The sequence below is a fragment of the Malaclemys terrapin genome, chromosome 4, assembly GCF_027887155.1.
Source record: "Malaclemys terrapin pileata isolate rMalTer1 chromosome 4, rMalTer1.hap1, whole genome shotgun sequence".
Lineage (NCBI taxonomy): Eukaryota > Metazoa > Chordata > Testudines > Emydidae > Malaclemys > Malaclemys terrapin.
In genome coordinates, this window is record NC_071508.1 from 68465555 (window position 1) to 68483557 (window position 18003).

At 40.6% G+C, this 18003-nt stretch overlaps 1 protein-coding gene across 3 annotated transcripts in view; it reads right to left on the minus strand.

Moving 5' to 3' along the window:
* The window catches only part of NELL1 (neural EGFL like 1), a 425045-nt gene that overhangs the window by 340796 nt on the left and 66246 nt on the right, over nt 1-18003 (minus strand). For all 3 annotated transcript variants that reach the window (XM_054027068.1, XM_054027069.1, XM_054027067.1), the window contains exons 5-6: nt 7003-7099; nt 593-665 (exon numbers count right to left, since the gene is read on the minus strand). In XM_054027068.1, coding sequence (XP_053883043.1) covers nt 593-665; nt 7003-7099 — 170 coding nt within the window. The remainder of the gene's footprint in view (nt 1-592; nt 666-7002; nt 7100-18003) is intronic.

The following is an 18003-nucleotide window of genomic DNA, read 5'->3' on the forward strand; positions in this document are numbered from 1 at the left end:
GAACCGGGGGAACTAGGAAGCCACAAGATGTGGAGAAGTGGGTAGGAAGTAACCCAGGGAGTCTTTGCTAACCCGAGGAGTTGATTGGACAACTGGAGGCTAACCAAGCATGTTTTGGCCGGATCCCCGCCAAGCTGGTGGCAGGCAACCCTGCCACCAACAGGGCCCTAGGTTGGGACCTGGTGGAGAGGGAGGGCCCAAGTCCCCCTATCCTGGCTGCCAATCCTGGGGTAGTGGCCCAACCTGACAGAGACTGACTCCAGGCTACTAGGCCGCACAGCCCCGAGCCAGGGGGCAGTTAGTGACTCTGACCACTAGACCACACAGCCCCAGCTGGGTGTGCGCAGGCACAATTGTGGGCCTATCAAGACTCGTGCCCCGCCCCGGGAGGAGATGGGGCATGCCTGACCCCCAACAGCATAACTTATCTTAACATAAATGCAATTTCTTAAATGGAGTTTCTACTTCCCTGAACTGACCATGTTGAAAGTGTACAAAGATGATACAGGACAAAGCTAAGCATCATCATCTTCAAAAATATTAAAATAATATTTAAATCTACAACTGTCAAAGTAAATAAATTGCTACTTACTGCGATTCAGATTAGGACACTGTGTTATATATCCATTGGGCATAAAGATGACTTTCACATCTTGAATGATACCCTTTGTAAAAGAAAAGATTGCTGGTAAATATAGATTGTAGTCAGACAGTTAAAACTTCCAAGATTATTCTCAAGTTTTCTGCCAAGAGGCCATGAATAACGGATCGGCTTATTATTTTTGTTTGTTTGTTTTTTGTTTTGGTTTTGTTTTGTTTTTAAAAAGAGCACCACCCTAACTGAACAATTCAGGTAAAGCTGAACAAGATATGAATCATTACAAAAGCTTTCCTTTCTCCAAGAAAAAAGTTTATGGCATTGGATTTGATAAAACATATGCAAAAATCTCATGCCATCTAGAAATGTTCTTCTTGATTCATTTAGCCAAATTAGCCTAGGAGATCAAACATATTTAAAAGGACATTTCATAATGAATTCTCTCTGCTGCTCAGTTAGGAGTCAATCTTGTTCCTAAAGGTAGGGAAGGCCCCCCTGTGCATACAGGATGGAGAGGGGGCAGGATTTAGGGGTCATATATAACTCAGCCCTGTAGGAAGTCCCTTCACAACAACAGCACACATGAGGTTTTGGAAGCTGGGCAGTGGCAGGCTGGGGAAGTGAAAGGGTTGAATGATCCACCACTGTTGAATCCTATGTCATTTCTCCATATGCATGGAACATTCTAAGCTTAAGCACCTTCCACACAATGCAGCCTGTTGTCATTTCAGATCTTTGTAGAGAGAAATCTTAGTCCCTTTCCTGTGTATCTCCCCAGAACCCAGACAAAACACACACAGTGAGTGCTGGGGATTGGGGTTTGCTCCTTAGAGCCAAATCCTGAAGCTCTTTCTCAGGGCCTGACTCTACAAGGCACTTATGTCCCACAATATCCACTAGCTTTAATGGGAGTTGAGGGCATTCAGCATCTTAGATGATCTCTTTTCCCTTAATGAACTTGAAAAGAACTGGGAATTTTCCTGGAGAAGTCCAAGTATCTCGCTGTAAATCAAAGAGAGTTATGGCTCTGCCTCCTATCTGATCTGGAAGAACCTCTCTAATTTAAGAAGAAATTTTTCATCAGGTTTGCTGTCTTAGAATGAAAATATTGATTTGGGTGTATTCTGGTTTTATTTTCAGTTAAATTGTGATAGAATGGATTCTGAAAAGCAGACAGAAGACATAGTGGCTTGCTCAGAATACTGAGGTTAATCTATAAATAAAATATAGGCCTCAGATAGTACTTGAAGCCTTGCAAATGCAGTAACATTTAACATTTATGTGTTCATTTTCTGAAACAGCAGAAAGTAATCAGCAAGCACTGCTTTCTGCTTGTTATTTCAAGATCAAATATTAATTGGAAATATTAATAGAAATAACCAGATCATACCACCTCTGTAGCAGAAGAATATATATTTATTAACCTTTTCATCTGTGAGAATAATGAAGCCCCCACAATAATGAGAAGTGATATTGTCACTGGTTGGGAAGTAGCCTATAAAACAATGCTGAATGTTACTTACTTTACTTCTTTCCAAAGACCACTGGTGAACAATTAATAGCTGCAGCACATAAATGTATTTTTAAGGCTCAGTTCTCTCCAATCAAATGATTAAAGAAGCATAACTCAGATTATAGACTTCCACTACACTAGATCACCATAGTGACAGGAGCCCATCCAGGAAAGCACAATGGCCCTGTCTCAGGAAAGAATCCCTGTTCAAGAATAGTGTGTGCTTAAAGTTAAGTACATGTTTAAGTGCATTACTGCAATTTGGATAGGTTTATATTTAAATATAAAAATACATATTCATTTTATTTATTTACTTCAATGTAAATGATAATTTAAAAGATGCCTATCAAAGACAGTAGGTGCTCTAACAAAGCATGAACAATACAGTCTGGAATGGAAATTATATTTTTAATATATATAATCATATACATTACAGCTACAGATGACCTGGTGTGCTCAGGCACAGATAGGAACTTTCCCATTAGCTTCAATGGGAGCAGTATTTGTCCAATGTCATTTTTGTTAGAGAAAAACTTCATTATAGATGGAAGTTCAACATAATCAGAATTGTTGCAATGCATTTAAACAAACTTGAACTTCCATCCTACTTCTCTATAAATGAAGTTTCACTAGATCAGAGTTTTCTATATGGGGTATTGAGTGTACAAAAACTCCCACGAGGGCCAATCCTAAGGTCCTTTGGTATCAGTGGGACTTTTACCCAAATAAGGACTGAGTAAAAGCTAAGAAAGAACCTGTGGTTTTGGCCTGTGATGTGAGCTGTGGTTGTTCTGCACCTATCAGTATTTTCCTCTTCAGAAGTGGGTATCACTATATGTGGCTTTCATATGAAAATATTTACCTAATCACACCCGAAGGCAGACTCCTTCAGCTGCATGAAGTCCCAATGAAGTCAGCAGAGTTCCACGCTAGTGGAGACAATGCAGGAGCAGAGCTTTAAATATCAACCTCATTTGATATTAATTTGACAGAAAAGCATTGGCATGTTTATAGCTCCTTTCATTGCTCTATATAATGAACTACTCCATTAATGCTATATGAAAGGGTTGATACATTCAGGGTGCACTAACACTCTCACCTTCTGCATTTTAATTCACTTGATTTCATACTGCTATTCTCACTTTTTAAAACCCACTTCTTTCACAAAGCCTTCCTATGGTAACACACATCATTTTCCTGTGCCCGAACTGTTGCCCTCTGTATCATATTTATTTGATTTAGATTATATGGTCTTTGGAGCGGGAACCTTGGCTTTTTATATGTAAAGCATCTTGTGCATGTGTGCTGCCACATAAGTGCATTCTATTCATTTATTAATCAATATATATTTCCAAAGCTCCTATTCAACATTGTATCTGGGCACTGCATGAGGGTTATATAAATTATTGAAGAGGTGAAGTTTTCAGCATGGTCTGAAGTTAGCAAGGGTAAAATTCTACCTGGTCTCCTCTGGGGAGGGTGTTTGAAAGTTTTGGGCCTGCTACTGAAAAGATTCTTCCTCAGGTTCCCTTCAGTTTTGTTTCTTAACCTGACTCCAGTATCAACTCCAACACACAGAGATGATCTTGCTACTGGAGTACACTGAAAAAACCTGAATGGTCAACAAATGCTATCCTTGTTTTTCAGAAGAAATAATTCAGGCGCTTCCTCTTGTAGAGGAAACAAAAACAACATCTTGTCTCTGTTATTAGCTCGCTCCACTGTCTACCTCAGGCCAATATCCTGGAAGGGGCAGGGCACTTCCTGTGAGAGGGTGAGCACCCTTAAATTCCACTGACCTGAATGGGAGCTGAAGTCATTCAGCACTTTGCAGAACTGGGGCATTGGAAGGGCAGAGCTCTGAGCTATTTGTACATGGTAAGTTACATATTGTTACATGTTTATATAAAGGGCCAAATTCTGATCCTCTCTTATGCTGAGCAGGCCTTCACTCTACCAATAGTCCCACAAACTCAAATGGGACTACTTGTGGAGTAAGAAGTCACTCAGTGTAAATAAAAGGATCAGAATCTGGCCAATTGTGACTTAGATCCTTACATGACACTTCCATAAAGGTGCATGAGGAACAACAGGAGACTCCTCACCTAAAACAGACATTAATGACATTCATTTAAGAAAGCTTCTAATTTCTCAAAAAGGGGCAGAAGAAGGAGGAGCAAAATGAATAGTTTTTACACCATTAAAATTCTAATATTTTTGGAATAACTATGATTAGGCTAAAGCTCAGAACAATACCCAATTCTTTCACATACAAATACTAGCACAGCTCCACCACACATACAAAAAATGCTAATTCTTTTTTACTGCTCTTATTTCCCTGAAGATCTCTGTTTACAATGAGGAAAATAGTTATATATTTTATGCGTTAAAACACTGAAACAAATTGCTTTGAAAAGGGAAGGGAGATCCTACTGAGCATGAAAATATATGGATGGAGATGCGTACTGTTCATAAACTGGCAAAATTCCAAGCTTTTGCAATGGGTAACCAAAACAAACAAACAAAAAAAAAAACCTTAAAACTTCTGAAACTCACAAGCAGGATTAAAAAAATTCAACCAATTACGCATTTCTGCCCTGCAGACAGTTAGTAAAATATTCAAGCAAACATAAAAGCAAAGAAAGGCACTTGTCGACTTTCATTATGATCAATAAAAACTGGCAGCTCATTAGCATATCATTAGCTACCCTGCTGTTTCCAAAGTGTTAATGCGTAGAAATATTAATTTACAAATGTATAGTATCCCAGAGTTCCTAGAATCTGGCTGTCTGCATAAAATAAGAATTAAAGATGGGTGAATCCAATATAATTTACTTTTTTCTATGCAGCTCTAAACATATGTTTACCATCTGTGGAATTATGGGAAGCAGCTGAGGTAAAAAAACAACAGCTGTAGAATAAAATCATGCCGTTAATTTCACTCCACAGTGACAGTTCAGCTGTTACAACAAGAAATGAAGTCCATGTAAATGCAATTCTTGGACCTTAACTTAAATATAAAAGCAAAATGGTGATGGAGGTAGTGCATGCATACACATATGCATACACACACACATACACGTAAAACAGTTCGAGTTGCCACACCAATTACACTATTTAAGCAATACTGCATTTGATATTTCGTTTGGCTTGCTGAAAAAAATCTACAAAGTTGAGAGAGGGGATGTCCTTCAAAAACTAGTAACTGCAACATCAATTTAAATAATGAATGCTTCAAAAGGAAACTGAACTGGTGGTCAACCATCCTGATAATGGAAAGCTATGCTAGTCTCAAGAGGACGTAAATAAGCACACCACTATCCTATGGACTATTTTATCAAATGGATGCTGTTTTGATGTGAATGAATCCTTAGACTGTGTTCTGTTATCCAAGATACAAGGTACTTATTATCAGGAGTTTAGCTGTATATCATCCACCGACTAAACTCCATGCTCTTTAATCAGCAACAGATCCATTGCAATACCTGTGGATCCACTGGACACAAAATTAGATATGACAGTTGGTCAGCTTTAGCTATAACTTTGCCTATGACGCAGAGTATTAATTTTTAAGTTTTACAACAACTCAGCCTGGATCATAATGCCAGCAAGGCTTGCCAGGGGTAAAGGGAACAGAAGCGAGAAACAAAAAGGGAAATAGGGTTCCCAAGTCTTAGGACATTTGCCTCCAAGACAACATTAATTGCGCCTTCCCTATGCATTTTTTGGTCTTCATCCCTACATTGGTCTAGTCCATGCGGATGGCTTGGGGTGTCTCACAACCAGAAATGGGCAAGCCGATCAGAGCAACCAGCAGGCATGCGCTCTGTCGGCTATGGCAGAGAGGATGACCCATAGGGCACACACTTATTGTTGGTTACCAAAGGAAAATTTTGAAGGGGGAGTTTCGATATCTTCACTCTCCTACACAAGGAGCATCTCCAACATCCATTTCCAGACCCACTTGTGCATCCCAAAAGCCTGACCTAATCGCCCTGAACCATTTTCAACTGGTTGTCAGCTTTCCAGGACCTGTGTGTTCATTATATGTAAATGGCAGTCAGAGCAGTGTCTGTCGCTATTCAAATATGAGACCATAGTATGCAATGTGCATGGACCTACAGGGGGGAGATAGCATAGTATGGCTCCCTACTACCAGGATTCATGCTCTGTGCCACTGTGATCCTCAAAGCCATGAAGCACAAACTATATAGCTCATGGATCAAATCCACTGCCTAGAAAATCAGAACTAGTTGATCACTGGTAAGGGATACAGCTCCCTCTGACATGTGGAAAAGAGATCAAAATGAGGGGAAGTTCACTAAGGAAAGAAGTTAACTCTCCTGGGCCTTTCAGCAGGGCACATGCACTGTGCACAATTGCAATAGTGTCAGGCCCACAGAGGACTTTTACCTGATGGAAGTCAAATGGGACCTAAACTGTGAAGGATGGAAACTATGAAGTCCATCAATAACAGTGAGAAGCTAATCTAGATGCAATAGAGAAGAAGTCCAGCTCCCACTGGTCTATGAATATTAGGAGATGAATCGCTTAGTCACCCAGACCATTGTAAAAATTATTCTGAAGGTTTTTAAGATAGTGACTGTTGGTTGGGTTCCTAAAACTATGTTCCACAATCTCATTCCAGTCACAAGTGATCCAGGACAATGCACTGCAGGAGGACAAGGAATACCTCCTAAGGCACAGTGGAATCAATTGGAGTTGAGAGCACAGTCCACACCTTGCAGAATCAGGCCCTTTTGTGACAAGTTGGACCCATACCTGTGTTCCTCAGATACCTATAATCCCTACTGAAATTCCTATGAAGGGGGTGTGCAAGGTAATGAATGTGAAGTCAGTGCCCTACATTTGCTACTGTGTATCTGCTTACCTTAAAAAAACCATGTTTCCTGTTCCGCTGTCCCAGCCATAAACTGCTTCCTGGTGTTAGATTCATTTCTGGAGGATCTATGACACGTTCATAAATCCTGTGGAGGAAAATGTCATTAGTTGGAACAAGTCTTTTTTTTCCACTGAAAAGTCTAATAAAAAAATCTATGAAAAAAGAAATGATATAAAGTTTGGCTTAAAGAAGTCTCTATGATTAAACACCCATATATAGTACCAATTAATTTTTTTTTTTGCTAAAGTGTAATGAATAATATTAATAATAATCCTTGACAGTTTATATAACACCTTTTATCAGAGCCGGCTTTAGGAAGTGCGGGGCCCGATTCGAACAGTTTTGACGGGGCCCCGGCAGGGATGACTGAAAAAAGAAAAAAACAACACGTAAAAAAACATGTGGGGCTTGTTCTCACCGGGCGGCACTCGTAGTCTTCGGCGGTTTGTCCTTCACTCGCTCCGGGTCTTTGGTGGCACTGAAGGACCTGCTGCCGAAGTGCTGCCGAAGACCCAGAGCGAGTGAAGGACCCGCCGCTGAAGTGCCGCCGAAGACCCGGAGTGTTGCCGGGTGAGTAAAAATTAACAAGGAGCCTCTAGCCAGGGAAGGGATTCTCGGCCACTTGCCCCCAACCCGGCGGCCCTGCCGCTGGGCGCGGGGCCCTCTTAGGCGCGGGGCCCAATTCGGGGGAATTGGTGGAATTGGCCTAAAGCCGGCCCTGCCTTTTATTCAGGCTCTCAAAACACTTTAAAATAGTGAGTAAAATATTATCATCATTTTACAATATGGAAAACTCAAGCATGGAGAGGTTAAGTGCCAGCAGCAGAGCCAGGAATTCAGCAGAAGACTCTGGACTCCCCTTCCCTTTGCTTTGACCACTAGCTATAGTACCACTCTTATACAGCCAGGAGGCACAGACCCTCTGCCTTATATCAGAATAAGTGTGGTACTATAGGGAGGCTAAGGAAGATGATGAAATATATTTCGATTACTCTCTAACTCATAGTGTTCCATAACCAACAAGCCAGTCAATTGAATAGGCTCTGAACATGTCAAGTTCTTTCACTTGTAATGTATCTGTATGTTTAATAGGAAATGGATGAAAGGTTTTTTTTTTCTTCCTCTCTCCCACATTAGCATTGTAGCTGTAGCTTTAAAATGAATGTGAGCAGTTTCCAATATAAAATACAAGTCCATCAACAACTCACTACACAGTTATCCTTCAATTTACACTTTCACTAATTTTCCAATCTGTTCAAGCTCAGGCTCAACTAATGTAATCATTGATTTTTATTTTCCTGAGCTCCAAAATGATCTGAATTTTGAAGAACTTTAGCAAAAGCATTGCTAAATTTAAACATCAACATGAATGCAGTCAAAAATAAAAACACGTACTCCTTGCACATTTGTTTATCCTAAGGAGGAGGAGGAAACAGCTTGCCAGAATAATGGGAGAATAATCTGTCTAAAAAGCCACAGAAAGGAAAAAAACTTTGTATTTTTCAGAAATAAGAAAATAGTTACATTGAATCTTGACAACTTAAGAACATGAGCAGAGAGTTCAAGAGAGTTCTTCAAATAATTCCGTGAGTTAATTGCTTAAGTTTATGGTAATTACAATCAACCCTAATTCATCACATTTCTTAACATGCTGCAGTACAAAAAAGGCATTCAAAGTCAGATTCAGAGCTCTGGGATATTTTTGTTTTTGCTAGGTAATTACCTATCCTATCTGTAAAATTCTCATGCTGAGCTATTTTACTTGTTTGGACAGCAAAACAAGGCGGTATTCTTCCAAACCATGTTTTGGGAATTATAGGAATTTTGCACGTATTATCTCTATCAATATTTTAAAATGTAAGCATCTCCTTTCTGCTATAAACACATGCAAAATTAAACATCTACTCAAATGCAAAACTGCTTTAAAAGGCTGAACAAGGCACAGAGTAATTGACATGCTCCTTGAGAAAGCAAGTCACTGAATTACACAATTACATTAGGAATTTCTCTTTAGATATATAGCACATCTTTATTCATGACTTGGGTTAATAACATCCTCTCTGGAAAGTGTCTAGTCTTTGTAAAATACTAGTCAATATTCCATGAAGAACTCCATTTTCTGTTAACAGACAAAGCCCCAATGTTTTAAACAAAGCAATACGGTGGCTTCTACAACACTACTTATGAGAGAATATTGGATTTTTATTTACCTGGCCTGGTAACATGCGCTAAAGGGACTCCATGAAATCGGTCTTCAATTATATAAGAAGAATGAATTTTTCAATGTAAAGCATACAAATCGACATGCATTATACTGTAGGTCAATAACAGAATATAAGGAAGACAAATGAGATACAGGCCAAAGTGGTTTATCTTTGGCTTTCCTGAGGAGATAAAGGTTTTTGTCCTTTGTGGGGGAAAGCTATAATGACTATCTTCCAGTGTCCTTCCAGAAGGTCCCATTCATATGGTATATGCTCTGTGGTAATAGACTCTTCATTTTTCTCTGTGCATTGTTCCATTCTAATTGCATTTCTCGAGCATCTAGCTTCTCCCTCAGGCGACCACTCAGATTAAAAATAAAGGGCTTTGTGCCTTCTTCCATATAGCTTTTGATGTCTAGGAAGATCTTTGTGTGTGTAGGCTCCATGGCAGATATGAAATATATTTTTTCTAGATCTGACCATTAAATCTATTCATAATTAATGTGCAGGTGTCAACTGTAGAAATTGATCCGTGTGGGCTTAATTTTTACAAAAAGGGTGTTTGGATGATATCTTATTCACTGATTATGTGAACAAACCTTATTACCACATATTGCTTAAATCAGCAAAACATGAAAAGGCCATTGCAAAACTGCACAGCCTATCACTACAACAAAACATAGGCTACATTCTTGGCAAATTAAAAGATTAAAACTCATATCTGTATTCCTAAAGAAAGAAACAGACTATAGCAGACCATGAGGAATATCATACTGCATACAATACACTGTCAACATGTAAGAACTAAATCCAAGACTAAAACAGCACACAGCCAACAAAATAATAATAATAATGCAAAGCTCAACAGGTAGACAAACTAGATGCCTTTGATAACAGGATAAGTATCCACATGAACAAAAACTAAAACCAGTATCAAAAAGAAGCTTTTGTATCAATGAATAAGAAGGAATTGATTGTTCATAATAATACAGTGGAGGATTAATAATCCGAGGATTTAATGAAGGTTAAATCAAAGGACTTTACAAATATTAATGAATGAAGCCTCACAACCCTGTAGATCCCCAGGGAACAGCAGCACAGTAAGGCTAACTAACTTGCCCCCTACATCAGATCTTCTGTCTTCCAGTTTCATGCCTTAATCATGAGAGCACTGCCAGAGTTCTGTAGCACTACCAGAAAAGGAAGACTTCACTGAGACTAAAGCCTGCCTCCCGCAGCCCCTTAAGAAAGTTATGAATGGCATTTGCTAATGGGGGAAGCCCTGGAGGAGGACTTGGGGGCAAGGGGCTCTCAAGCCAGTGCAAAGACATAGGGCTTTGTGCTGATGACCACATGTCTCATGCAAATCCATTGAGATCTGTGCAGCTCTAAAATGACCTTCCATGCTTTTCGTTATTGAGGGGGAGAGGCTAAGTACCCTACTTCTCAGGAGAGCAAACCCTGCTCCACTTCCGCCCCCTCCCCCCCCCCCCCCCCCACACACACACACATGGATTTTCTGGTAGAAGGAGTGATCTGGTCATGAAACAGTGGGCTGCCCCCAACTAGTTAAAAAAAAAAAAAAACAACCTTTACAAATTCCTTGCATGTCTCTCCCTTGTTCTACACTCTGGTTATCTCCTCTTCCTTTTCCCTGCTTTTCTTGGTCTCTCCCTCCCAGTTCCCTTCTATGTTAAGTTGTTTCTCTTCCCCTTTTTGTGTTTTCTCTCACTCCATCATTGTTATATTTTCTGTCAAATGATTAAAGTATATAATACCCATACAAAAAAATATACCTACATTAGCTGCACATTTCAGCTCACCAAAGAAAGGTATGCAAATCAAATAACATATTTTACAAGCAAGCATCTCAAATAGCCATCATAACACAAGGAATAGAATAATACAGAAAACTTTGCTTTTAAAATTATAAGATCTATCAGGGGAATAATTGTAAAATGTTCATAAAACACCATAAGTAAACACACACTTCCCATCATACATGAACACACTCCATAATAATTTATATTAGGTACTTACATAGCCTCCATTACCTCATCATATTTAATGTATTTTTCCTCCCAATGCCCTGTGAGGTACGGAAGTATTTTTATCACCATTCTACAGATGGGGAATTGAGTCAGAGGGTATGTCTACACTGTAGTGTATGCCCAGGCTTAGACTCAAGCCCAAGTCCCCCTTCTCTGTGTGTGTGTGTGTGTGTGTGTGTGTGTGTGTGTGTATACACACACACACACACACACACACACACACACACACACACACACACACACCCCTATCGGACTCAGGCCAGCAAGTCCTCTGGACCCAACAAGAGGGGTTTAAGCCATAGTCCCAGTGGGATTTGGCTCCATAGTGCATCATTTTACAGCATGGACAGAGCTTGGTCCCGGGTCCCTCAGATTCATGTCCAGAGAGTATCTCACAATCCCATGGGCCACTGTTCATATCCTTTCTATCCCAAGACTAGCCAATCAACTTGCAGAAAACTGAAGAAAGTGTCTGGTTCAAATACAGCTGCTCAGCTTTTAATTCTTCCATTTAATTATGGATTGCTGAGCTCCAGAGTGAACCTGCATTAGCTTCGGCTACCTACAGGAAGAAGTCCTTTGCCAAGCACACGGCTATGTGGTCACAGGACCACAGTCAGATTCTGGTAAATCTGTGGTGCAAGGTGAGCAACATGTTCAACTTCAGTAAGAGTATCAGAAATGACCACATGTACCAAGAAACAGCAGATAAGTTGACAGTCTGGGGGATTCAATGGACTGGTGCCAGTGAAGAGAGCAGATCAAGCGGCTCAAGAGTAACTAACAGAAAGCCAGGAATGAAAACTGTACCTCTGGGAACTTTCTATCATCCTGCCTCTTTTACGAGGACTTTGACCGGGTGCTGTGTACTACACCAAGCCCTGAGCCCACAGCAGTTCACAATAGCCTGGTCAGCAGGATGGTGACCTTCTGATCCCTGAATCTAGTATAGCACAAAACGGGGAGCCAACAGGTGCCGGATCAGGCTAGCAAAGTGATTATGGTGCTCACACCAGTCCACAAGGAAGCTTTGCACCAGAGCAGCTGCAGCACATGGTGGGTCCATAGCTGTAGGAGTTGTGTGGTGACCCTCCAGAGAAGCAGCCTCATGGAAGTTGAAACCAACAGCAGAAAAAGAAGACACAGAAGTAGGTAAGTGTTTGGCTCCAGGTCTGTTGTTATTAATATACAAATGGGAGGGATTTCCACTTTATGATCCAATGCAATTTTTATTACAAACTATGAGTAGCAGTGTATATCCAATAATAGAGAAATGCACACCAGCTACTTGACATCACCCCACTACAAACTAGAATTCAAAATGAAGACCAGGAAGCACAAATAGTTGAATGAGCACTCAACATTATTTTTTTTTTTTTTTTTTTTTTTTTTTTACAAGCTGCTCACATTTTCTTACAAATATATACAGGGGTGTTCAAAATAAGAACCATATATTGCCTTCCCTTTTAGCACACCACACTGGAGAACTCACCCATGCCACAGCATTACGAGCCAACTGTAAACAAACTGTACAGGGGTGAGGGGAAACGTAGAGCCTGGATGACAAAAATCAATGTCTTAAATACAACAGGGGGTTGTATGCAGTCCAGTGTGCCAGGGTATCTGTCTATGCAGTTCTTTGCGAGTTCATATTATCATGTGTTTTTGTATATAGTCCACAGGTAGATGTAGTCAGCAGGCTGTATCGTATGCTGTAGGGAGTCAGTAATCCAGGTGGACACTAGCACAGCATCCCGTTGATTCCCCTGTGAATTTTGACCCAACACAGGGTGCTGATAAGCTGCAAACTTTTTCCATAGTAGGAACTCCAGAAAGGTAGTCACATTTCAGAGAAGGGCATATTTTTCCAGGCCCTCCTCTATAGGACACCTGCCCACTCCACTCACGTGTTGCTCAGTCCCCATATACTTGAAAACCTCCGTGACATGCATGTGCGGCTTGCCACCGGTAGCTTGGAATAGGATATCTCTGCCATTCAGGAACCTCCAGGATTGTTATGTCTTTTAGAATGCAGAATGCCTGAAAGAACTGAGTCACATTAGGTAGTAAACCATAGCAACCTCTCCTCCCCTGCCTACAATGGTCAACAATTTTTAAACATATTGCACATGTATGTTTCAGCTTACTATTGTGCATACTCTTTTCACTCTGATTAACTCGGTTGGGCCCATGAAGCTTCTGGGAATGGAAGCATTTCTCTAAATCTATATTGAACCTGAGTTTTACAAAGTATCATTTTTTTGACCTTGAGATTCCACAGGCACTTTTTTCTGAGGATGCTCCGAACATTTTTTTGAAGTACTGAGACAATAAATGTACTGTTTGAGGCCCTCTGCTTTCAGGCCCTTTCACCTCAGCACCCCAGCCAGACCCCAGCAGGATCCTGGGATTTTGAACTATTATGGACTGGTCAAAGACGAAGCATTTGCATGATGAACTTATGGTAGACCTCCTGGACAGAGCCAACAAGCAGCTACAATATGAAAGGGAAAAAATTCATGGCAAGTGGAAAGGCACAGATGGGCAGCAGAGCACCAGGAGAGAACTGCAGCATGTGAGGAGAGACTTGCAGCACAGTTTCTGAAGTAGGAATATTGGTTGAGGGAGGAAGACAGAGCTCAGCAGAAAGACCTGTTTGAGAGGCTGCTTGTGCTAATGACCACAAGAATTCAGACTCCTGCTCCACCGGCACCACATCCTGAGTCCCCTCCACAATATCATGTCTTGCAGACCAGGAATGCATTAGACAAAATCATGGTTGGGTGGCCCATGCAAGCGGGACTGAACACTAGTTCGACAGGGTAAATGTACCCCCAGCAGTCGTCCACCCCTGTGCAACAGCACCAAGAGTATGCTAAACATGCTAGAAAGAGGAAGAAGGTGGGAAGGGGTCCAAGGGACACACAAACGTTGGCAACTTGTTAGCACTGGTTTCCAATGTTTTGTACTAATCAACATTTGTGTTATGCCCTTTATTTTATTACTGGTTTGGGTGTTGGTTTATTACTGGTGTTTTGATGTTATATAAGCAGCTGGCCCGCCTGAAAATGCTTTAATAGTGTTTTTTGTAACACTGCCATACTCACAAAGGCTTTTGTTTTATTTAAGGAATCTATTACCATCATTGCATCACATCATATAATGTGTATTTTGAAGAATAAAAATAAAGACATGAAAAGACACAATTGGGAAGCTGCATCCAAACACAATTTCTCAATACATCTATTCAGATCAATCCATAATAAAACCCCACAATTCATATTACACAAACCACCATCCCCCACCACACTGCATAGGCAATCAACTCATCCACAATTAACGGTTCACGACAATCACACACCCCCATTCATAGCATACAGCACGAATACTTCATTTACTGTAAAAACTGCTGCACAAATAGATCCATAAACATACTATTCTCCCTCTTCCATTGCAAGCGCACTAAGCATCCCTGATTTCTGTTTCCCATGTACATCCTGCTAAAGGCCGGGAACGGTGAACCGCAGCCACTGGGAGCTGCAGGGGGCCATGCCTGTGGACAGGCAACATAAACAAAATGTCTCACGGCCTGCAGCAGACTACCCTGATGGGCCACGTGCTGAAGGTTGCCGACCCCTGCATTACTGTCATAAGTCCATCCATGGGCAAATGGCTCACCTTTGAATTCACAAAGATTGTAAAGAGCACAGCAAGGCATAATAATGCGGACAGCATTGATGACAATGGAATCCAAACGGTTCTGTAAACAGTGCCAGCAGGATTTCAGTCTGCCAAATGCACATTTAATCCACACCCAATTCTACACCCAATAAGAGTGTAATTAAACCTCTTTTCGCCAGATCAGGATATGGTTTCATAAACCAAGGCAAAAGGGGGTAGAATAATAATGGAGGCAGTTACTCAGTTTATGACAATGTTATTTGGTGGTAATACTGACCTGTCCTGTCCTTGAAGGTAGACACCCCACTGGCAGAAAACATTGTCACCATGAACTCTTGCAGTGCAGCCCAAGCAGGACAAGTTCTTCAAATGGTGACTTTTACATGTCAATGGCTTCAGTTGCTGGAAATGTACAGACCCAAACATTTCTTGGCAGGATGTGACAACTTCCTGTCAATTGCCACAAGATGGATAATGAAGTTTTCCCACAATGAATCATGAACAAAGGGCTAGAGCAGATGGAGCTGGGGAAGGGGCTAGGAAACCTGCGAAAGGCTGGTTTGACTCAGGTCTGCATAATGTAGTGTAGACACCAGAGCATGTGAGAGAGACCAAGGTCCAGCAATTCTAAACCTAAAGTCAATATTCAGTGTGAACACTCAAGCTCAGGCTTACAAACACTCAGCCTGCGGGATCCCACTGACCCCAGAGCTTACACTGCAGGGTAGACATAACATAAGTGACTCACGTAAGAAGTCTGTGGCAGAGCACGGATTTAAACCCAGATCTCCTAAGTACTAGGCTATTTCCCTAACCACTAGAGTATCCTTCCTTTCTAACAAATATGATAATCTCCATTGCAGGAGGAAACGTCTCATAAACAACATGCAGCAATAATAAGCTAAAGTCAGCAAGTTCTAGGGAGAAAAAACACACACACTTTGGGGAATTCCAAATTACCTAGTTGCACCAGAAACACTACTTTGTTCATATTAATGCAGCAGATGCAAGCAAACATGGATTAACCAAGAGTTGTGATTAAGCAGGACTCTGATAAATGGGTTATACTGTAAATCCAATACGGTAATACTTCAATTAGAAAAACCCCCAAATCATTTAACTTCTTTTGAATCTAAAATACCTGACATTATTAAACATAAGCAGCATTATTAAATATTCCAGCATTGCTCTTAAAACAGTACATCCATGCTTGATATGAACTAGGTTTACCTGATTCCTGCGGTTTCTTTACTATTAACTTTAATAAGAACAAACCAACTTTAGCTTGTGTTTTGCTGCATCTAGAGTTGCGAACTGAATGACCCTTATGTCCCAATCCCTAGTTTCCTCAAAGAGGCACTCAGATCCTACTATACTCCTGGGTTGGAGATAATTGGCCCCACCAGGTGTGGCTGCCAGGGAGAGTCTGATGAAGCTGTACATTTCTGTGCAGGGTCTTAGTATCTGACGCTAGGGGGTGAATCGTCAAAGAGTCCTACATCTCTCAGCTTGAGCCTAAAGTTTGCCACTCCATTACAGTCATGTTCCCCTGTAAACATACTTTTAGCTTACCTTGTTTGCATCCATCTATATCTTTAGATTCTTTAAATGTGCTGGTGGTTGCTTAGGTCACATTCTTGAACGAGATAGTCTTCATTTTCAGAGGTGCTGAGCACCCACAATTCAGCTGGAGTTTCAGGTACTCAGCACTTCTGAAAGTCATGCCCTAGGCTCCTAACATAGGCCACCCAAAAATCAAACTTTGAAAGTTCGGTCTGTTTATTTTGTGCATCCCAACAGCATGAAGAAAGTGCTGATTATAGCAAGTCATTAAATAAGTCTCTAGCTGTAAGATTGCAATACTGGCATTTGTCTGTGTTTTCAGTTCCTTTGAAAGGATTAAGAACTCCTTTTGGAAAGGGATCCCAGGTTGTCTCTACATGCTTCTCTTTCTACTAGCTGTCTATATTCTTCCCAATGAAAATGTGCCAATACCTATGTGATTGTTTTTTAATAGTGTTTACAGATAGGATGCATTATTTGACATTTCTTCAGGTTTTGTAACAAGTTTAACTGAACTATTCATCTAGATTTCAGCTCTCTGTTTCTGACAAAAATAATCTTCTTGTGAGAAATTCTGATTTTTCATGCTGTCTCCTCTGTCATACTATAGGAGTTCACAATCGCTGAACAAGAGGAAAGCAATTTAGATAAAATTCAGGTTTTGTAGGAAGACTGTTGCTATTAAATTTGGAACATACAATAGCCAACTGTTTAATCAAAAAGTTATTGTTCGGCTCTGGAGGGTGAAAAAGGGAGGTGTCATATAATAGCATTTGTGCTAAATAAACTAGAAAATGCTTGCTCAGGTTTAAAGTTCTTTCCAAGCTCAAATTTAATCATTTAAACTATAATGGTACATTTCTGATAAACCATTTCACTGATTTCCGTATTACGATCATCAAGATAAGCTTCCCTACTTATCAGTTTAATTATCCTTTCCATTGCTGATCTCCCACACTACAAAATTTAAAAATAAAAAGTGTATCCAAAAATGTTTCTTTAAACAACCTCTTTCAACAACAGAGGAAGTTAACTTTCAATTCACTATAAAAAGCCTAAGAATGAGACATGACATAAAACAAAATTGGGGTGTTTAGAAGAGAACAGTAGAGTGTTTTTTTTGGCAAAAAACATACGTGCAAAGGGGAAACCCCAAAGAAATGCTAACATGTCCAGTTTGACCTGTCTTTATTTAAAATGTTCACTTGCAAAATATTCTCATTTAAACCTAAGTAATAATAAATATTTCAAACGTAAGCAACTAAGCTGACATTTAGAATGTCTGTAAATGGGTTCACACACTGCAGGAGCACCTCCCTGTGCCAAGCCTGGCACAGTAGCTGTCTCCCTGTATGGTGCTCCTGCTGACGATCACTCCTTTACAGGGGTGCTCTCCCTTCCCGCAACCTGGCTCTCTGGCAAGGTCACACTTTGTTACCCCAGAAGGGGTGGACTAGAGTTCAACAACTTTACAGTTAAATGGCCTTCTG